General features: G+C 35.0%; 1 protein-coding gene across 1 annotated transcript; it reads left to right on the forward strand.

Annotated features, from left to right (window-relative positions):
* The first annotated feature begins 13,702 nt into the window (after positions 1–13,702).
* On the forward strand, positions 13,703–20,382 carry LOC129810250 (contactin-2-like). The gene is made up of 2 exons (XM_055860589.1): positions 13,703–14,264; positions 19,615–20,382. Exons 1-2 carry the CDS (start codon positions 13,841–13,843, stop codon positions 20,025–20,027), a joined length of 837 nt encoding a protein of 278 aa, XP_055716564.1. The 5' UTR covers positions 13,703–13,840; the 3' UTR covers positions 20,028–20,382.
* The last annotated feature ends 3,932 nt before the right edge of the window (positions 20,383–24,314 follow it).

Below are 24,314 nucleotides of genomic sequence, written 5' to 3' on the forward strand. Positions count from 1 at the left end.
AATTATCTTCGACAAAGTTGTAGACGAATAAATTTTCTATAAAAATATGTCTATTTGATATTTTTAACGTTTGCAAGAGTAAAACGTCACAAATTATCCGAAGACTGACAAAATTTGCTTCAGCAATTTTGAGAATCTTCACAAAATCGACTTTTAGAAAATGATTCGAAACTCACATTCCTATAGAGATAGAGGAAAATAGTGTTCTGCAATGTTGTAGAGCAGTAAATTTCCTATAAGAATATGTTCATTGTAAAACGTTTAAGTTCTCTCAGAGCTAATGAAAGAATTAAATATGCGTTTTGACAAGCTTTGCCTCAGTCTCCCCTGATGGGCACACTTCGACGTTTAAACCATCTCTGTAGCAGGGGTGTGCAGGAACCGTTGAAACCGAATAAACGTCAAAATAAGTTTGTCCACGTACCGTTTTGATCATTGACGTACAAGTTTCATTTGACGTTTGTTCGGTTTCAAACGGTTCTTGCACATCTCTGCTCTATAGCATAAGGACCTTGAGGATTAGCCGGGAGACGGCTTAGAGTAATTATATTCGACATAATGGTTAAACTTCATTTTAATCATTTTCCATTAAGTCGTCTATCGGCTTAAGTTGTAAGTGTGTCTAGGGCATAAGATTCAACACTACTCTCCAGGGTTACGTGGTTCAAAATAGATAAGAACAGCATATTTTTCTTTATTTTTTCAACATAATAAAAAAAATTATTGATTTTAAGTTCTTAGGCATATAAAAGTATAACAATTAATCTGTATTTTCTGAAACTTTCATTTAAAAAGTTTTAAAAATTCAGCCTTAGGGATTTGATTTTCGGAAACTCATTTGAAAAAACATACTTTACGGTTGACAAGATTTCTTGGAGTTGGTTAATCTAAAATCCAAAAACCAAATATTTCCTGTTGGCTGATGAGTTAAATTACACTCAGTCCCGGCATTATGCACTTAGGGATTATGCATCTGACGAAATTATGCACATACAATTATGCAAGTTTGCCTACCATTGAGCGTTTCTTTTCGATACCGAAAATGTGCATAATCCCGGGACTGAGTGTAGTCCTTAAACGAATGATTTTAAAAAAAATATACGAATATTTAAATGCACTTCTGAAGTATATTCGATGAATGTCATGTAACGGTAGGGTCCCGTTGAGGACATTTGTAATATAAGCCTCGGGTCAAATAAATTTATAGTCAGTCACCTCCCAAACTCTGCCTTTCACTCTTCTCGATACGTCATTATTGGCGACGAGAATAAAGTTCTTTGTAAAGTGTGCAGTGAGAAAAAGTGAGTTTTTCCATGACAAGTACGGGAAGTACTGAGAGAATTGGGCCAACAGGATTTGTGGGCCATATTGAGCCCTATGTTCCTGGAGATGATTTCGTCATTTACATTGAGCGGCTGGAGAAAATTTTCTTGATAAACCAAGTGGAGAGTGAGCGGCTGAAGCATGGGTACTTGGTCGGGTTTATTGGCCAGGAAGCGTACAAGGTTCTTAAGTCAACGCTACACCCGCACACCGTGGACAGTAGAACTTATGAACAATTGGTGGAGGTGTTAAAAGCCAAGTACGCGCCAAAAAAGAGCGTCATTGCTGAAAGGTTCAAGTTCTACAAGAGAGAGCAGGAAAACGGTGAATCGATCAGAGACTATGTGGTTGGGCTCCAAATTTTGGCAGAGACGTGCGAATTTGGGGACTTTCTCTCCAGTGCGCTCAGAGACAAGTTCGTGATGGGGCTACAAGACTCCCATGTCCAGATAAAGTTACTATCATTGGATCAGGGATTTGAGGAATCGGTGAAAGTGGCCATGGCTAGTGAGTTGGCGAGCAATTCAGTAGACGCAATGAAGCCCAGAGTTGATGCACTGAGGAGAGGGCGTCAACGGGACTTTGGGTCATCGACCTCATTGAAGCGACGTCAGAGAGAAAGGACTGGGTCAGAGTCTGTTCATTGGGATCAAGGGCGTGAAGCCAAAAGGAGGAAGATCCAGTGTTACAAGTGCAAACAATGGGGGTACCACTACGCCTATGAATGTCCCATGAAAAAGCATCGAGGACGTGACAAAAGAGTGCAGTTCACAGATTACAACCAGGAAAGCTCTGAGACAGAGGAGGATGACGAGATGCCTGGTATGTTGAGTGCAATGTTCTTGAATGCTGTGAGGGATGAGAAAGAGCTTGGAGATTGTGCGCCATATATGCCGAAAGGAGATAGTGCGCCAATTGGTAACGTGGTGAGTATGGATTGTAAGTATGAGACAAAAAGTGTATCAGCTGAATATTTAATTACTGTTATCGATAACAAGAGAATCAAGTTTGAAATAGACACAGGGGCTTGTGTAAGTTGTATGCACGAGAAATTATTTCGTAAAATTTTTCCTCATCAGAGATTGTTGAGATGTGAGTTAAATTTGAGTGTTGTCACGGGAAATAAATTGTGCGTGTTAGGATGTATAGTAGTGTCAATAGGTGTTCTTATTAATGGGAATCTGAGAGAATTTAACAAAATGAGAATTGTGATATTTAGTGGACCAAAAATTCTCCCACCTTTGTGTGGCCGCGATTGGCTGGATGAGATTTTTCCAAGGTGGAGAAAGATGTTTCATGGAATTTCATGTGTAGAAAAGGGAATTTATCACCTGTTTGAAGCAAAGCAAGTAATTGAGAAATTTCCAGATGTGTTTAAGAGCGAATTGGAAAGGACAGCAAAGTCATGTGAAACATGCCAGTTATTGGCTCCACGTCCAAGAAATATGTCATTGAAAAAGTGGACAGATACAGTTTACCCATATGAGAGAATCCACATAGACTTTTTCTTTTGGGATTCAAAGACATTCTTGGTAATCGTAGACGATTTTTCCAAATTGATCGATGTTAGGCAGGTTCAAAAGAATAACGTGTGGGTGACTCTTGAAGCCCTACAGCGAAATTTTGCTATATATGGACTGCCTTACGCAATAGTTTCGGACAATGGCAGCCCTTTCCAGTCTAAAGAATTCGCAAATTTTTGTAAGGTTCATAGAATCGTTCATAAAACAGCTCCACCTTATCACCCTCAATCCAACGGCTCCGCTGAGAAATCTGTGCACACAGTAAAAAAAGCTCTAAAGAAATATATGATCGATGAGAAGAAAAAGAATTGGTCATTGAATAATAAGATATCTCATTTTTTATTCAGGCACAACAATACCCCATCAACAGTGACAGGGTTACCTCCGAATGCGATAATGATGAATTATACCGCACGGACCCTGACGACCTTGTTGAATCGGAAGGAGAAGGTGCCTCAGGAGCGAAAAATCAGAGCTGCTTCGAAGGAGATTTTTAGCGAAGTGAGGGAGGAGCTGCGCGCGGGCCAGGAGGTTTTGTACTATGACACATTGGGATTGGGTCTTATATGGACGAAAGCTAAAGTGGTCAAACAACTCACTTCAACTGTATATTTAATCGATGTTAATGGATCCAAAAAAAAGGCTCATCGCGACCAATTAAAAAAATTTGTGCGGCGGGAGGTAATCGTCGATAGGAATGCTTCTCAACTGTCATCGCCAGCAGGATCTCCACAACAGCCTTCACCAGAGGAAGAAGAGTTCTGCACGCCACCGCAGCCTACCGAACCAGAATGTAAGAAGAGGAAACGAGCAAAGTTAAGGGAGGATACACCAATACCAAGACGCAGTGAGAGGATTAAGAAAAAATTAAATTTTGCATGAATTAATTTGATGATAGTTTGTTTATTAAAATAAAAATAATATGGGAATTTTAGTAGAGAATTATTTGTAAAGAATTAAGTATTATTTTATAAAAAGTTTTGAAGATCTTAGAGGGGGGAAGTGAAGTATATTCGATGAATGTCATGTAACGGTAGGGTCCCGTTGAGGACATTTGTAATATAAGCCTCGGGTCAAATAAATTTATAGTCAGTCACCTCCCAAACTCTGCCTTTCACTCTTCTCGATACGTCAACTTCCCATTTTTTTATGATAAAATGTTATAAAAAAAAAAACAAATCCTGTGTCTCAAGCAATACTCGAACGATTTCAAATAATAATTTGGAGAGATGAGCTCTCAATATTTGAGAAAATCATTGTGCTATATTGCAGTTTTCTCAGGAATCAATAAGAAATTATATTTATTAAATTAATTGATAATTATTTTTATTTTAATGTAGTAAAAATAATTAAAAAAAAAAAAGAAATTGGAAATATTGCGAGAATCTCATACAAAAATATCATATTTGATGTACTTTATATCATATTTCGTCTTGTAGAATAATTAAGTTGCGATCAAGTAAATATAAGTTTAAATAAATAAGTAAATAAGTTAAAGTAAAAATAAATAAATTCAAAGGAAATATTTGGTTTTTGGATTTCACATTTACCTAATCCGAGAAATCTTGTCCATTTAAAAAATCAGGGTTAAATGGTTGATTTTTTAAATAAAAATTTTTAAAAACTATAATTCGAATGTTCTAATTTTAAATGTCTAAGAGCTTGTATTAAATATTTTTTTATTATCCTGAGAAAAAATTAGAGAAAATATGATGTTTTTTTTTAGTTTTCTTGACCTGTAACCCCTTAATCATCCACTGAAGCCCCCTTCATTTCAACTACGCAATTTCGATTTTTTTTTCTATTTCATGGAATTTAAATAAATGAATAAAAAAATTTTACAGAAATATTATAACATTAAATGTTTTTTTTTATTAACAATATGCAGGATATCCGAAATAAATTAATTTATTGGTTTTTGAGAACCTAATAGGTCATTTGTCTTTGATAATCCAATTTTACGTTAATTTTTTCCAAAAAATCGTGATTAATAATAAATGAGAGCAGTTAAACTATATGGCTAAGCCTAAGGTCTGAAGCCCGTATAACGAGATATTCAATTTTTTCGAAAAAAAAATACACGGGCAGCATAGGAAATCGCCAACTTCAAATGGCTCTCCTGAAAATTGTTATTCTGAGATAGAATAGTATGGAATGGAACCATCGATATATTCGGTCGGTTTTTTCTCTTAGATATGAGAAATTAACAAAATTGTAACAAAATTAAACGAAAGGGGAAGTGGGGTATTTTTGAAATACGGTTTTTGTACCATTTTCAAATAGATCTGAGACTTATTATAATGTAATTTAGCTTCACAATTAGTTTGAAAAAGGTAAATTATGACGTCGTGTTCAGTTTCAATTAAAAATATGAGAAAAAATCTTTACTTAAAAAGTGCCCAAATTTAAAGGTGCCTTACCGCTATTATGGGGACACGAAGAACAAAAAAAATGGGAAGAAGATCCAGGATCGAAGTAAAGAAAGACATCTCGTTTTCTAGACAAGTGCTCTATCTAGCTACACAGAGAAAATTTTTCAAGTATCCAGATTCAATACCCATGGTATTGATTTTAATCCCACCATTTCAATACCAAAATTATCCCAAATTTTCTTGAAAATAGGTGCATATTGGGATTGATTTTAGTTTCTGGAACAAAGTTAAGAAATATTGGGATTACTTTTAGGACATATTGGTATTAAATTTATGAAATTAATTTTTTGAGGAGGAAATGGTATTGTTTCTATCTCAATTTGAGATTGAATTTTAGAAATCGTGGGATTAATTTAATCCCATTGCAGCATTGATTTTTGAAAGTCATTATTTATTAGGAAACAGTATAAATTCTATCCCATTCTGGTATTGATTCTATCCTATTTTGGTATTGATTCTATCCCATTTTGGTATTGATTCTATCCCACTCTGGGATTGATTCTATCCCACTCTGGGATTGATTCTATCCCATTTTGGGATTGATTCTATCCCACTCTGGGATTGATTCTATCCCACTCTGGGATTGATTCTATCCCACTCTGGGATTGATTCTATCCTATTTTGGGATTGATTCTATCCCACTATGGGATTGATTCTATCCCATTTTGGGATTGATTCTATCCCATTTTGGGATTGATTCTATCCCATTCTGGGATTGATTCCATCCCACTCTGGGATTGATTCTATCCCACTCTGGGATTGATTCTATCCCATTTTGGGATTGATTCTATCCCATTCTGGGATTGATTCTATACCACTCTGGGATTCATTCTATCCCATTTCGGTATTTAATTTAGCCTTCCTAAGTGTCCCACTGCCAAACCTCCCCTTCACCGCATGAAGTGTTCATGTCCATGCCTTCTTCAGAGCCCAGTGCTCGGCTTTCCACATGGGTCTTTGTTGTGTTATACAAGAAATACCGAGCTCAGAGGAAGAAAAAGAATGTCTTCCACTAATCCCCAAATAGCCAAGAATTAGGCAATCTAGTCACTTGCAGTGTGGTATTGTGAAAAGTCTCACAGATACTGGTACAGTCGAGTTCATCAAATTTGAACTACACAAATTTGAACGACGGTTGGATTCAAACTGTAAAATTTGAGGTTATGTGAGGAAAGGTTTTTCACAATAAATTAAATTGATATATTCTCTAAAGTTTTTTATCTTAATTTAAGAAAAGTAAATTTCACATGAATTCCGTTATGTTTTTGGAAATATTGTTGAAATTTGAGGAGTGAGAAATGTCATCTTTACTCTCCAAATGTTAAAATTTTAGGAACTTTTTTATCACATTAATTGCCTTGACAGATTCGTAGAGATGCAGTGGACAAAATCCTCTTTTATGCTAAAAATTAGCATCCTCTTTGAGGTTACACAACACGTGTGTGTACACTGCATCCACTGCAGCCCTTTTGCACTAATAACCAGGCACAAGACAGCACACCTTCATATTTCGCTTTAAATACAGAACACTCGTACAAGACACGTCATTACCATCCTTCTACCCAAACCGATTCCAAAATGACAATAGGTTATTGATTTTATCCCACTGAGGTATAGATTCTACGATTATGGTATCAGTTTTATATTATTAAGACATTCTTATTCCCGATGGGATAGAATCAATCCCAGTGTGGGATAGAATCAATCTCAGAGTGGGATAGAATCAATCCCAGAGTGGGATAGAATCAATCCCAGAATGGGATAGAATCAATCCCAGAGTGGGATAGAATCAATTCCAGAGTGGGATAGAATCAATCCCAGAGTGGGATAGAATCAATCCCAGTGTGGGATAGAATCAATCCCAAAATGGGATTGAATCAATCCCAAAATGGGATAGAATCAATCCCATAGTGGGATAGAATCAAACCCAAAATGGGATAGAATCAATCCCAGAGTGGGATAGAATCAATCCCAGTGTGGGATAGAATCAATCCCAGAATGGATAGAATCAATCCCAAAATGGGATATCAATCCCAGAGTGGGATAGAATCAATCCCAAAATGGGATAGAATCAATCCCAGAGTGGGATAGAATCAATCCCAAAATGGTATAGAATCAATCCCATAGTGAGATAGAATCAATCCCAAAATGGGATAGAATCAATCCCAGAGTGGGATAGAATCAATCCCAGTGTGGGATAGAATCAATCCCAGAATGGGATAGAATCAATCCCAAAGTGGGATAGAATCAATCCCAGAGTGGGATAGAATCAATCCCAGAGTGGGATAGAATCAATCCCAAAATGGGATAGAATCAATCCCAGAGTGGGATAGAATCAATCCCAGAGTGGGATAGAATCAATCCCAAAATGGGATAGAATCAATCCCAAAATGGGATAGAATCAATCCCAGAGTGGGATAGAATCAATCCCAGTGTGGGATAGAATCAATCCCAAAATGGGATAGAATCAATCCCAAAATGGGATAGAATCAATCCCAGAGTGGGATAGAATCAATCCCAGAGTGGGATAGAATCAATCCCAGAATGGGATAGAATCAATCCCAAAATGGGATAGAATCAATCCCAGAGTGGGATAGAATCAATCCCAGAGTGGGATAGAATCAATCCCAAAATGGGATAGAATCAATCCCAAAATGGGATAGAATCAATCCCAGAGTGGGATAGAATCAATCCCAGAGTGGGATAGAATCAATCCCAAAATGGGATAGAATCAATCCCAGAGTGGGATAGAATCAATCCCAGTGTGGGATAGAATCAATCCCAAAATGGGATAGAATCAATCCCAAAATGGGATAGAATCAATCCCAGAGTGGGATAGAATCAATCCCAAAATGGGATAGAATCAATCCCAAAATGGGATAGAATCAATCCCAGAGTGGGATAGAATCAATCCCAGAGTGGGATAGAATCAATCCCAAAATGGGATAGAATCAATCCCAAAATGGGATAGAATCAATCCCAGAGTGGGATAGAATCAATCCCAGTGTGGGAGAATCAATCCCAGAATGGGATAGAATCAATCCCAAAGTGGGATAGAATCAATCCCAGAGTGGGATAGAATCAATCCCAGAGTGGGATAGAATCAATCCCAAAATGGGATAGAATCAATCCTAGAGTGGGATAGAATCAATCCCAAAATGGGATAGAATCAATCCCAGTGTGGGATAGAATGGGATAGAATCAATCCCAAAATGGGATAGAATCAATCCCAGAGTGGGATAGAATCAATCCCCAATCCCAGAGTGGGATAGAATCAAAATGGGATAGAATCAATCCCAGAGTGGGATAGAATCAATCCCAAAGAGTGGGATAGAATCAATCCCAAAATGGGATAGAATCAATCCTAGAGTGGGATAGAATCAATCCCAAAATGGGATAGAATCAATCCCAGAATGGGATAGAATCAATCCCAAAATGGGATAGAATCAATCCCAGAGTGGGATAGAATCAATCCCAAAATGGGATAGAATCAATCCCAGAGTGGGATAGAATCAATACTGGAGTACCCTAAACTCAATACTGAAATTGTATGAAATTAATCCCACAATGGGATGAAATTAGAAACTCATTGTGCTGTAATAAAGGAAATTCAAGGAGCCCCGTGGCGCAACTGGCTAAGGCGTCGACTCTCAAGTGAAGATTTGCTGCAAAGTTGTGAGATCGAATCTCGGCCGATGCAAAAAAATATGGATTCTTCAATGGACTTTGCGAAAATCAATACTACACTGGAATGGAATTAATACCAAAATGGGATAAAAAAATCAATACTGGAGTACTCTAAAATCAATACCAAAGGGGGATGAAAATCAATACGAAAAATAGGATGAAAATACCCTAAAATCAATACGAAAACTGGAATAAAAATATCCTGAAATCAATACGGAAAATGGGATAAAGACACCCTAAAATCAATACCAAGATGGGATAAAATTAATACCACAATACCCTAAAATCAATACTAACGAGGTATTGATTCCAAGGAATATTTTTTTAATCAATACGTGAATGGGATAAAATCAATACCTAAATACCCTAAAATCAATCCCAGAGTGGGATAGAATCAATCCCAAAATGGGATAGAATCAATCCCAGAGTGGGATAGAATCAATCCCAAAATGGGATAGAATCAATCCCAGAATGGGATAGAATCAATCCCAAAATGGGATAGAATCAATCCCAGAATGGGATAGAATCAATCCCAAAATGGGATAGAATCAATCCCAGAGTGGGATAGAATCAATCCCAGAGTGGGATAGAATCAATCCCAAAATGGGATAGAATCAATCCCATAGTGGGATAAAAATCAATCCCAGAGTGGGATAGAATCAATACCAAAATGGGATAGAATCAATACCAGAATGGGATAGAATCAATACCAAAATAGGATAGAATCAATACTCATTGCGATTGAAAATTAATGAATTTATGGTATTAAATCAATGACAGAGATTTTCTTGAATTTAATCCCAAAATACCCTAGAATTTAATACCACGAGGTATTGGAGCCCTTTTAATACCAAAAGTATCCCAAAAAAGTATTGATTCTAGGGTATTTTTTTTCTCTGTGTATAGAGGCCACAAGGTCTGTCTGACTTGCTATAGGACCTACACGACCTAAACCAATCATACTGTACACTTAGATTGATCCCTCAGGGTTACGAAATTTGAAGATGATACCGTGCGTTCAATTGAACAAGTAAATTGAAAACACGGTCAAATAAAGCATATGGAATAGTTTCAAAAACGACAACGATCGATAAACAATTTTATATGTTGAATTTATCATTTCAATTCTGGGATTGAGATAAAATCAGTTGTTTTTTATGAATCACTTTACTAGAATAGGCCTTTAATGGAAATCTATTATTACCACTCTGTCTATCTTTGACACATTAATACATTACAAGCTCTCTGCTTTATTCAGCAGATGTCACCCTCGGTAAGTTCAGGTTGTAGATGATATATCTACATTGAAATACAGTGGGTGTCAAAAGTTTGTTGCCTCATGTATGTTCGGGAAACCAGGTGCAAAAAATGATAGAAAAAATTACTTTTTAAAATTTTTCTTTTTGCAAATTAGTAGCCTGTTATCTGTAGATCTTATTTATATATTTCGAAAAAATTATTGCATTTCATTTCATATAAAAAATTATTGTTTTACAAAAGTTGTTCATTTTTGAAAAATCAAAAGTTTGTTGCCTAATTTGAAAAGTTACTCAAAAGGATCAAAAACATGCAACTAACTTAAAATAAACAGACCATATTTTGAGTTTATGTCATTTGAGAGGCAAATGGTGCGTTTGGACATTTCTAAAGTTGTATATGATAAATACATGTGTTTAAAAGTGATAATAAATAACAAGAAATAATCTGTTTTTTGATAATTCATAAATTAGGTTAAAATGGCATGTTAGACTGAGTTAAAACGTGGGAAATCATCCAGAGATACTGCCGGAATGAATCTGCGTCGTTAATTGCCAAATTTTATAGAAAATCACTAAAGGTTAGACATAAAATATTCAAATATTATATTAATGAGGTACGAGTACATCTGGAAAACGCTACTGGCAGACCTAGGGTATCGACTCAGAGGAGTGATAACAGCATTGTAAGTATCTTTGATAGTGACCCAATGATGTCTGCTTCATAAATTAAAAGATAGTTGGTTACTGAAGGAACACAGGTCCCTACAGTTACAAAAACGAGGTCATATTGAAAGAAAATGGTAAAAATGTTTGGGTGGCTCTCAATATTTCATTGGTAAGCAAGACCAATCTGAATAAAAAGTTGTAAATTTACTTGAAACATGTTAAACAAGTAAAACTACAATATTTTATCCAGATTAAACTAGCTAACCAATGGAATATTAAGAGCCACCCAAACATTCTTACCATTTTCCTTCAAAATGTGCTGGTTTTTGTAACTGTAGGGACCTGTGTTCCTTCAGTAATCAACTATCTTTTAATTTATGAAGCAGACATCATTGGGTCACTATCAGAGATACTTACAATGCTGTTATCACCCCTCTGAGTCGATACCCTAGGTCTGCCAGTAGCGTTTTTCAGATGTACTCGCACCTCATTAATATAATATTTGAATATTTTATGTCTAACCTTTAGTGATTTTCTATAAAATTTGGCAATTAACGACGCAGATTCATTCCGGCAGTATCTCTGGACGACTTCTCACTTTTTAACTTTTTGTAATTTGCCATTTTTAACCTAAATTATAAATTATCAAAAAACAGATTATTTCTTGTTTTCTATAATCACTTTTAAACACATGTATTTATCATATACAACCATTTGCCTCTCAAATGACATAAACCCAAAATGTAATAGGTTTACATTAAGTTGGTTGCATGTTTTGATCATTTCAAATTAGTTTTTTAAATGAGGCAACAAACTTTTGATTTTTCAAAAATGACCAATTTTTGGGAAACAATTATTTTTGATATGAAATAAAATTAATTATTTTTTTTTGAAAAATATAAATAATATCTACGGATTACAGGGAACTCATCTGCAAAAAGCAAAATTTGTAAAAGTAATTTTTTCGATAATTTTTTTCACTTGATTTCTCAAACATGCATTAGGCAACAAACTATTGACACCCACTGTATATATCAAATCGGAACGTTTTACTGAACTTTTCTTAAAGTTAGAAGTATTCACACTAAAAGTCGAAAACAACTGAAATATAGGGAGACAGGGCAATAGAACATGGGCTAGTTTGAAACACTGCGACTTGTTTTAATGAGATATTATACCTCAGAGGACGAGACCTATAAATTCATTTCTATAGATTCCAAGGTCCAATTAAGAATTCGTCGACATAAGTCCAAAACCGTGTTCAGAACTATCCCATGTTTACTACTCCTCCGGATCCTTTTATAGTAAATTTCTAGACGATTATACCTACAGTTTTACCGTATACAGTTGATATTATCGATCGTGTCTATAAATTGCTTTATTTTAGCCTCACTGTGAATATGATATGAGGTGATTTTTTCTGGATTAGAATATAATATGTATAATAAATTTACATTAGATTTTCAAAAATAAATATAGTTACAGTCAAATTTCCCAAGTTATAGGGCTATGAAGTATAGTGTTTAACAACCCTTTTAAGTACTTTGTTTATTCGAATGAACGTTTGAATTTGCAAAAGGAGTTTTGTCTGGTATAAAATCTATCATAGAATATGTGACTTTGCGTAATCATTAATCAGATAGCGGCAAATGAGCGGGGAAATTCAATGGGACGAGGTATACTATTGATTTGGTTGAGTAACTCTGAATACCCCTATCGTCGCAGGACCTACAAAAACATCTCGTCGTGGTAAATCAATCAGTTAACGAGTGCGGGAAATTCAATATCAATGGATACAAATGGTGAAATATTGCAATACACTCCATCAACGAAATTTCAATTTTCACGTTGTTGGTCATTGGTGCCACTTTCTGATTTATACGGAAAATCTTGCAAAGAGCTTTATCAATTTCTCCACATGCAAAGATATGTATTAGCACGTGTGTTCGTACCAATGAAAATTCACAGAAAATATATTCTACATTTTGTATAAAATTGTGCGAAAATGGGTGGTGATATATAGTCACTTTTGTCACTCTTTTTGTCAAACACCCCAGAAATTGTGAAATATTTATGCGTCATGTTTGCTCAATTAATGAAATCGTTTACGGCAACTTTGTGCTTCTTATTGTGGCGTGACAGAGGCAATTGCGTGCTTTAGTGTCTGAAGCTCTTTCATATACAAATTTTGTACCGAAGGTCTGTGCCCTCGAGAGTGAAGCTATTTTGGGAAATGAACCATTTTAGTAAGCACGAAGGAAATGTTTTGGCAATTTTCCCCAACATTTGCACCCTCATCAGCAGCTTCTGGACATCTGTGCGTGCAACATCACTCAGACACATTTGACCCAACATCCAGACCTATGTTGCAGCCACAATTACTGCATATTCTCTTGGACGAGAAATGCAAATGAGATACATGAGATGGGGTAATGCAACAAATGCTGAAGAGGCAACGTCGGCGTCGTTAACCCAGCAGCTGCATTGTGAAATGTTGGAACTTTTCAGCGCTATAAAATGTTTTTTTATAGGCTACAAAATTGGGTGAAGGAAAGTTTCGAAGAAATTTTAGGCTCTGCGTTGTTTTTATAGATTCAAAATATCACGTTCCTCCAGATGTCCGTTATAACTGTATATTCCATCTGTTCCGAAGTCTTGAGCTTCGAGGAATATCGGAAGGGGTGATAGAAGGAGAAGAAAGGCTTTCCAAGCGATTGGAAATTTCCCCAATAGAAAGTCGTTATTGCGCAGGTTTCCTCCAGTGTCGTGTGGAAAGTTTCTACCGAACGGCCTGATTAGTAGTGCGTCCTTCAGTCGCTCTGCATTTTCCGGTAGGGCAGCAGTTGTATTCATTTCCGTGCATGGCTGTCGACCCCCGTGCCATCGGCCTTTAGTGAATGGTCGTGATGTTGAGTGAAAAGTGTCAGGAACCGGAACCACGGTAGGCGTAATGCCATCTTATTCCCTGTCGCGAAGGATCGCGACTTTCGCGGTCACTACTTTCGCATTAGTACTCGTTACTGAAGGTTCCCTGATGGCTTTTGAGGATAGTGTGTGGGAATCATTGCCATACTTTGATGATACCACTGTGCGCGAAGTGACCGCAGCAGCAGGGTACCCAGTCATCCTGAAGTGTCGTGTACGAAACATCGGTGATCGTGCAGTGTCATGGATTCGCCGACGGGATCTACACATTTTAGCCATAGGGATCATGACCTACACCAATGATCCGCGTTTCCAGGCCGAGCATACAGAAGGTTCAGACGACTGGACTCTCAAGATTCGCAATGCTTATCCAGGAGACTCTGGAGTGTATGAGTGTCAGATATCCATTGATCCTAAAATCAGCCTAGGAATTCACCTTAACGTCATATGTACGTAATATTTTTTTTTTGTAATTAGAGCAAAGATTTATTTACAATTTTCCTTCTTTATTTTTGCACGCCACGCATTTGTAAAACCGTTGAGCCCGAGTAGTCGTGACTTATTAAAAAGAATAATTCAAATCAATTAAAAAATATATAAGTTCGAAGGCTTATGGCTGTTTTTTTTTAAATTATTTTTCTGACCTATTGCTAAACAATCTCAATATGCAGTAATAATTTTTTTGCTAATAACTTGGAATCATTAAATAACAAACAATAGGTTGCATTTATGGTCCACGATTGAACATGAAGATAAGGCGTGAATTTGCTAAGCTCTAATTTTGCATATTTTGAATTTTGGCTTGACCAGTTGTTGCCGTGAAACTAGGTCTTTACTAGACCTTCTAAGCATAAATTATTCTTTGTTTTTAAAGAAATAATGACTTAGTAAAAGAAAGATAATCAGTAGAATTTGTTAAAAAACACAATTGTTTTGTAAAAATGACACAGGATCAGAGGCAAGGTGAAAAAAAAATTCTTTGAAACTGACAAATAGATCTTGTTCAAATTTTGTCAAAAGGATGTTTTTTACCAATTTGACAAAACTTTTTTCTCACATTTATATGAAAAATATTCTTTTGACAATTTTTTTTGTTAATTTTTACAAGACTTTTTTCATATCAGTTTATCTGTTGCCACGAATGTTTTATAAAATCAAGAATAGGGAAATCTGTTACAAAATTTATCCGTTATAATATTTATTTATATTGAAAAATGTTTTTAAGCATGAAAAATTATGATTTCTGACTTAATCATCTACTTACCAAATTCGATTTAATCTGACTGTTTTTATTCAAACAAAATATTGCCTAATTTGCTGCAGCATTTTCCATACAAAGATCAAAGATCGAACTCTTGTATTTTGTAAAAATAATTTCAGTTAAGGTCATTAGATATTATTCGAATATACATTCAATGCTAGAAAATTTCTAAGAACCTAAAGAAAATTCAAACCCGATATTTCAGCATAAAACAGGATGGTCAACCATATAATAGATTTACCTGCTTCTACAGTATTTCTTAAAAAAATCAAAGTTTCGTATAATATCCAAGTAATTAACAGATGAAAGTTTTACCGGAAATAAGACAAAATTGTCCAGCAATGCAGCACTGATTTTGTAATGTATTTATTTTAATGTTGTCTTTTTCACTATAATCTTAGTGATGCTTTCAGAATTTTGATTACTATAAGGAAGCTTTGTGCAAAATATCATGAGTAAGAAATTAGCTATTTTATATCTTGTGAAGTAAGGGGGGCAAAGGCTTAAATTTTAAGAAATTCGAATAAAGAGAATGGGAAACCAGAGAAGAACACATTGAAAATTTTAATTTACTTTTTAAAATATTCATCAATTAAATAAATCTCTTGTCTTAATATATTAAAAGTTAGAAGAGTTAGTCGTTTTCAAAATTGCCCTAAATTTCTATCTAAAAAAACAATCTAATGAAGAAAACATCACGTCTTAAGAAATAATACAAAAAAGCACTTTCTTGCTTATATTGTCTCGAAGTAGCGTTTTCAAGTACCGTAATACGGGCTTCGAACCTGAGACTTAGCCCTTAACTGCTGCCTTAATCCTTAGAACTTAACTGCTCTAATTTTTCGACAATCAAGATTTTTTGGAAAAATTTGAGTTAGGATTGGATTATTAAGGACAAATGACCTATTCAATTTTGAAAAACCAATAAAATTGGTTGCAGACATGGTAGATCGGATCGGTGACCCCATCCTTAAGTTTTAGAAATAAAGAAAAGCTTACGAACAGGGGGATGCCAAAGTCACCTGCAGAGGACAAAGTCAATAGCACTTCCGGTACTACACTATATAGAACTATTTTTTCTTTAATTTTGCTCTTGTAGCCCTTCTTGATCACAGTGAGATTTATAAATTAAGTGGGCTACTGATAAGAAATTTAAGGACCTTCTACGAACAGAGAATAGACAAAAATGTATAGAAGTAAGTCCAAGTCTAACCTTTCGTGAGGGACAGGACTAGGCCCATTTCGTAGGTATTTGATTTTAGAATTATCGATACTCAAGCCTAAAAGGATTGCCAGTACTTGAAAAATTAACAATATTCTTATGAAAATTATCAAATTTTACATTTTCTTTCCAAAAACCACTTAACCTTTTAAGGACGATTAGCCATTCGTGACTCAAAAAATATTCCTACGGTTATCTGAAGTTATATTACACTTTAAATAGCCAGAAAAACTTTTTTGACCCCAAACATTTGACTCTGCTCGTTCTTAAGGGATATATTTCATTTAAACAAAACTCTGCGTATTTAAGTAAATATTTTTAGATTTTACCTCTGACTTTCCTATTTAGTATATTCCAACTAATTAGTTTTTAAAGCCATCGAGTATTACAGTTCAACAAAATGAAAACTTTTTTCATGTGATGGAAAACTATCGATATATTTAAACTTTAGTTTCTCCTAAACATATCTTCCGAAGAAATTTATAGTCTATCAAATTAAATTTATCTTTAGGTGAAGGTTCTTAAGGTATAGATTTATTTATGAAATTTGCTTTTTTTCATTAACGGTATATCATTAACAAATCTTATCCCTATCTCATCATCCTCTGTGACTTTTTAGATTTTTCTGAAAAATCTTTAATATTCCTTATTGTCATGAACAAGATTATGTGTGACAATATTCCTTAAAAAAAAAAAACAAAAATCTCTCCTTGCAAGAACACAGAAGGGTTGTCCAAGATCAGAGGGCCAAAGAAATTTATTTTATTTTTTTTATTTATTTATGGATTCGTGTCCCAGTACAATTTGCAACTACATTTATTGGGGCTGTATAAATTTAAAATTTTTGTAGTGGAGAAAAAGAATTGGCATGAGTATTTGGATCGATAGACTGATACAGAAGTGTAAAGCGGGGAAATTTACTTAAAATAATCTAACAATTTTTGTTTCAATGAAGAGATATTGATATTAGGTGAGACTTCTATGGTATTTACAAATACTTTTTTTAATAAATAAAATGTTCAGAGTATAATGAGTTTTTGTGAATATATTTACTGTGAACTTTAAACAAAGTTTTTGGATAACGGTATCTTTTGTGGCCTTTAATCTTTCGTCCCCTTTTTACGAATTTATTTAGAAAAAGATTTTGTAAAATAATTCAATCCTCTTCATAAGCATATTTATGATTTAGGTTTTAGTGATTATCTAGTGAAAACAAAATTTTAGGTTAGTTAAAACATATTTTTGGATTTTGTCAATACAGGGGATTCCGGATTATGCACCTAAGAGAACTATGCACACACAATTGTGCATGTTTTTCATTGGGAGCCAATTTGTGAAATCATTTTTGAAATACGCTTTATTTTACTATTTTGTGACACGGGAAATTCGAAACACTTTACGTTTATTGATCAGGAAAAACTTACAATTCTTAAAGTATTTTTTGGATAATATAACAATTCATTGAGCAACCCAGGGAAAAAAGTACTATTCCTTTTTACTACTATATTAATATTACTATGTTTTTTTTTGTTAAATCTTTATTGTTCTTATTACTTTTACTCCACGCGGAATTCATTCTATAGTGGATGATACTTTGCAAATTTGTATGCAAATTTTCTGAATGCCATAATGTCATTTAATGCAGTTTTTTGGTTCTGAAGATGTTCATAATCCTGGTTTCCCCTGTATCTATTCAATGGTATAGGTCTCATTCTTGGTGAAAGCCACGATATCATGACCCACTGTGAGTAAGTTCACCTTACCTTAATGTCCTAGACTCCCACGACTTAAGCCGAGAGACTGCTTAATGTAATTTTAATCAAAATAATAATTTGGCAAAATTCCTACCAGTTTCATACAAATTAAACCGTTTTTCTGCTTAAGCCAAGAGACGAATTAGTCTGAAACTGATAAAAATGTAATCTTATCAATTCTTTGATTATAATTACGTTACCTCGTCACTCGGGTTAAGGGGTTACATGGGTCTCTCAGGTTAAAAAATAAGCCTATTTTCTGATAATAATTTATTGTGTCGAAAATATTTTAGAAATTCCAACTTTTGGCATAGGGTAAAGTGGTACAAGTTGAACAGTGGTACAAGTTGGACAATGGTACAATTTAGACAGGGCTTTTTGTCTTGATGAATTTAGTACTTCATTTTTATTTGTATATTTTTAATGCTTTAGTTTTATAATTTGGTTCCTTGTGCTTAAAAACAAATTTTGTACTGTATTTATCAAGAAAAAAGCCATATTCAACTTGTATAGGCGAATTGTCCAACTTGCAACAGTAATTCCAAATTATATCACTTTACCCTATGAAAGAGAAACTTTACAACAAAATTAAAAAAAAAATTGAAAAATTTTAAAAATTCGACCGTTGGTAGCTGATTTTCGGAACCATTTCTCAAAAAACAGACCTTGCGATAGGCAGAATTTCTCCCAGTAAGTTCATTTAAAATCAAAAAACCAAATATACTCTGTTAGAAGATTAGTTGGACCTTTTGATGAACGAAGGATTTTGAAAAAAAAAAACAAAATTTGGATTTTTGCAAAAGTTTTTGTGAAAAAGCATCAATTTTACCCTATTTTTCAACACATTTTGTATTGTAAATATGGTTCTGATTAAAGGAAGTGCCAATCCTTCGTTTAAACACTAGATAATACTTCTCAAAAAAAGTATGCAACATTTCAGAAAGATCGGTTCTGTACACTATGAGTAATCTTGACTACCGCATTGTAAAACGGTGTTTTGAGAAAAACGCGTTTAAAGTTTTATAACAATATGCGCGCGCGGGCGGAATGCATAACTAAAACTGCTTTACCTCCGAGAGTTTTACTCCGATTGAGTTGAAATTTTGAGAAAATATTTTTCAAATGTTATACTATAAAATAAAAAAATTAAAAAAAAATATTTTTTTGACCTGAGAGACCCATGTAACCCCTTAAGTCGTAAGGGCCTTGACAGACATGAGGATTAGCCGAGAGATGGCTTAGCGAAATTATATAAAAATAATGGTTAATCTACAGTTCCATCATTTTCCACTAAGTCGTCTCTCGGCTTAAGTCGTAAGTGTGTCTAGGGCATAAGTGTGTCTATGCCATTACATAACCTGATACGATAGGTACTAATAGGTGCTTTCTGTGGTTTATCAAAATGATTCTTTAATATTAAATTATATGTTGTATGTTTTTCTAAATTAGTTTTGTTATCCATAAGATTAACCATGATACTATTCAGGAAATTTATTTCTTAAAAGCTTTATGATCAAGATTATGTCCGTTTTCTGCTAGCGGTATCCTTTTCTCTATTGCAGCCAGTCGGGCACGCATCCTTGGAAGTCGCGAAGTGTTTGTACGTCGTGACAGTGATGTCAATCTTACGTGCGTTGTGGAGGCAGCCCCTACGCCCATCGAACTGAACTGGTCCCGTAATGGGAGACCTTTGGATTTCTCAAGGCGAGGTGGTATGAGCATCCTAACTGAGAGACGCGAACGAACTAGTCAATTGCTCATGAGTCGGGTCTCACATCATGATGCTGGTAACTATAGTTGCTTCCCCATTGGAAATAGCGTTACGGATGCGGCTAGTGTGCTCGTGCACGTGATCAAGGATGAAAACAGTGCCGCCATGCAGCACGAATCATCGGCAAACTTTCCAAAGCACAGTAGAGCGTCAATTGGATTTGCTGTGGTTGTTTGTTCAGTGCTCAGACTTCTGATGAGGTGATAATTGTAAAATAATGAATTACGGGTTTGTAGATGAGAGGGAAAAAAGTTTCTCTAATCTCACAAATTGAAAAAGTTTCGACGAAGAGAGGTGCTCGGCACTAGAATTGAGATGCCCACCCACACTTGTTTCTCAGAGATGGTCGATGAATGGGATTGATGCAGACATACGGTATCAAACCAATGTCTAATCCGAACTCCTGTGTGAATTTACTACAATGGGAACTTTCTTTCCCTAGGTAATCTGATTTCATTGATTAACCGAAACGGAAAATCAACTAATGTATTATAGTGAAATGTGTATAAAGTTGTTTGATCCCCATGTAAGACAAATACAAGGATATATAAACTGTGAATCTTTGAAGTTTTTTAAGGAGTTTAGTTTTATGTTTTTATTCAATGTTATTCCTTGCAGTGTTCTTTACTATTCTTTGTTTCTTCTCTGACATTTTCTGGATTTCTTGTTCACTCATTTGCTCGTTTAATTTAAGAAGGTGCTCAAAACACAGAAAAAATCCAACTGAGAGCAGTAAAATTGCTTAAAGAAAGTGTCCGAAGATTGGGGAGAAAGAGGCAGGCGATGGGTGTTATGCCCCAGTAAAAGTGCGGAGAAAATACGAATGATTTTCTTCATAAGGACACTTTAAAAAAAGTTGCATTCTTATCCAGCGAGAGAAACTTTTTAAATTTATATACTGAAGTGGATCGTAAGTTTTCCATCCAAAACACCCCAGGAGTGCTATTCTTGGGGTTCGGGACTGCCACAGTGCTGACACATTGAGACAAACGTTAGTGAACGGGCAGGAAAATTAAAATGAATTTTATGGAGATGACACTGAGAAGTGAAAGGATTTTCATGTTGCCCTAAAGCTAACAAAATTTTATTTGCTGAAAATGTACACCAAAGCTCATCAGCTCAACTTAGTCTTTACTTCTGTGCAAGCAACAAGGTGGCTTTTACACGAGTCACAACTGGAACAATCTTCTAATTCCAGGCAAAGATTTCATCATATACCAGGGAAAGAAGGCAAAGCTGTCGGAAATGAGGACATTTCTATCCAGGATGTCGACTATAAAAGCCAATGAATTACATACAGCACATATATACGTGGAAAGGATGATGATGATGAAGTCGTCACTTGGTTGGATTTTAGAAGCAGATTCGCTCTTAAGTGCTCACTAGTCAGACTTCTCTTGCTAATGGGAAATTAAATTAATAAGTTTGTACTTGAGCTTTATACTAGATTTACTAGAGTTAACATTGAAAGCATACCGCGAAATGTTATCATTTTGCCACCATAAAAGACAGAGTCAATATTTTAATACTTATACCTTTCCATAACCTCACGAATCCTTTTCCATGTATATTACATATTAGTTGAACTTGTGTCAGGAAAATTGCTTATTTTATTAGATGGAGAAAAAAATGATGTGCTTTGATGCAGGATATTGGGAAAAGTTAGAGTTTTATGCTCGAATGGCAAAAGAATAAATTACACTTTGATCAAGAATGCAAATGCATTTCACCACCCACTTTAACAAACACTCGAATCTCATACTCGTATATTTGAATTTCAACGGAGAGGATGAAAACTTACTCTGTAGCATGAGGAATATTAAATTATGAACGTGATCTCATTAAATGTTGGACGCTTTCTCATCCTATCTCGAGTGTTAGTTGAGAGTTGTGCCTTGTGCCACTGAACAGCTAAATTGTATTATAGAGGTGAAATTCTTTCTGAAATCATAAACTATTGTTATACGAATATATCGTGCGAGGGATTATTGTTGGTAAATCCTGGAAGCAATAAAGCATTTTTGCGTGAATTAAATTTGACTTTTTATTTGAAGCGACATAAAATAAAAAAAAAGAAATATCAATGTGTCCCAGTTTTGAAAAATGCTTCAATTCAAGCTTTTTATGCTATACCTTAACAGTCCAAAGGTTTGAACATATCCAGGATGCCCATACCTTACAAATTAATTTATAATCTCCAAAGCCGGTTGAGTCTCTGGAACACCTGTAACTTTGATCTACAAAATGCTTTACTGTAGGAATGTTACGAAACTAATTTTAGTCATTATGCAAAATGTCATCGTAGACAATAGACAGCATTAAAAACATGGGGATCTTTGGGGAAGTTAATAAGAGCGCTAGTCAGCTTTTTGACGACGAGATCCCTGACTCGATTCTCACAGTTGTGGCTTTGAGTTCCGCTCTGTTAGCCAACTTAATACAGTAGACTCTCGCTAATTCGGCTCTTTTAAGATCGGGCTATTTTTTAATTCGGGCATCAGTTAAATTTGAAAAAAGTTTATCGACGTTTTTTTAAGTTTTCGAATGAAGATAATATTCTGAAATTTGGCATGTTTCGTCTTAAGGTGTCTATACATTTGGAGCAATTTTCGTCAAAAATTGCGTTTTTGACAGAAATTTGACGTTTCCCCCTACAACGCTGCAGGGAATTTCCTTCAAAAAAGCAATTTTTGACAAAAATTGCTTCCAATGTGTAGAGGCCATTAGTTATGATGTGATTTTGCATTATAAAGGGGGTTTCAAGAAATTTACCATAAATACGAGTATGTAAACTTAGTATGAGTATGCGGAAGAACAAAAAATCGTTGCATTTCAAACAATTTAATACCCGAATTTCTCTCTAATTCTGGTGATATGTCGGTCCCAAATACCCGAATTTGAGAGAGTCTATTGTGTGTAGAAGAGGACGTTTTCATTTGCTATAACACGTAATCAAAAGCACCGACTACCCAAAAAACCAGAAGCACATAAGAGTCATATATATATTGAGGGGGGCGTTCTACGATAGACCAAAGAGATTCTTCCTTATACGGGCATCAAACGCAACGCCCTAGACATCCTTATGACTTAATTTGAGAGACAGCCTCACGTATCTAAACCGTTTCTCAGCTTAGGCCAAGAGACGGAATAGTCAGAAACTGATGGAAACAGGTGCATGACATTTCCTATGTTTCCCATATGTTTCTTGCAAGCCGAAAAATTTTTTGAGTTTATTAGCTGTTTTCTATCATTGTAGAATGAATTAGTAAAAAATACTAATACAAAATAAAAGCCAATTTAATAACGAAGAGGCAACCGCAAACCCTAAATTGACAATCTACGTAGTTTTGGAGATATCTCGTGAAATTTGTACGAAAACAGGGAATAAATTACACTAAAACTTGTCGCATTTTTCAGAGCTAATGTCACCCCCCTGGATGGAAATATAATCTGTTCATTGTTTGGATTTATAATTTACATTAGGCTGTCTCTTGGATTAAGTCTTAAGTTTGTCTAGGACATAACAGATTATTTCTTATACGGGTTTCAAACCTAAAGCTTAGCCATATGGCTTTCGTGCTCTAAATTCTTATCAGCCAAGATTTTTGAAAAAAAAAACTTAAAATTGGACCATTAAGGACAAATGACCCTTTTTGTTTCCTTATTAAATAGGAATAGATTTTTAAAACTAACAAAAATTTGAGGCTATTCAGAATTTTGAGACTATTCGGAACTGTTCTAATCCTCTTGCCTAAAGATCATCTCACGGGATTTGATATTGTAAACTGAATACCTTGTTTCTATAAATAATTCAATACGTAATCTTAAATAAACGTATGATACGCGAATGAATAAATTTATCGTTGAAGGGTCCCCGAAGACTCCAAATCGATATCTGCAATGGTTTGACGTTTGGCCTGTATCTGCCTCTGTGACATCGTTTCACAGAAAATTAATTTAAAGTGACTAATTTAATTTACGATAAATCTATTTTAAATTTATTTTAAATCGACTTAAAATAGGTTAAAATGGAACCTACTATTACTGACATGTGAAGTAAAAGAAACTTAGTTGTTTGCTATAACTTAATATTTAGATGCTAATGGCTCCGGCACACCTTTTAGATCGGGAAAATTTCATAAAGTCGAAATTTATATACCTTTCTTTCTTAAAAGTTTTGCATATGTCTATCTTATTCTTTCACACTCTTCTTCTTCCTTTTAACATCACACCAAATTAAATTTAGTTCAATCGAATTTCGAGTTGGAAAGAGTGGGATAGATTTATGCAAGTCCTTCGATAAAGAAAGGGACACGAATTTTGCTTTCATGAAATTTTACCGATCTAAAAGGTGTGCCGCAGGCATAAGCATCATTTTTACTGCTCGAACTCCAGTGAGAGAGCATTATAAGGGAAGAGCACCCCGGACATGCTCGATATTTAGTTGAAAATATAAGCCTCAAAATACTATTTGTCATTTTTGTGTATGCT

This window comes from Phlebotomus papatasi, chromosome 1, assembly GCF_024763615.1.
Source record: "Phlebotomus papatasi isolate M1 chromosome 1, Ppap_2.1, whole genome shotgun sequence".
Classification (NCBI taxonomy): Eukaryota; Metazoa; Arthropoda; class Insecta; order Diptera; family Psychodidae; genus Phlebotomus; species Phlebotomus papatasi.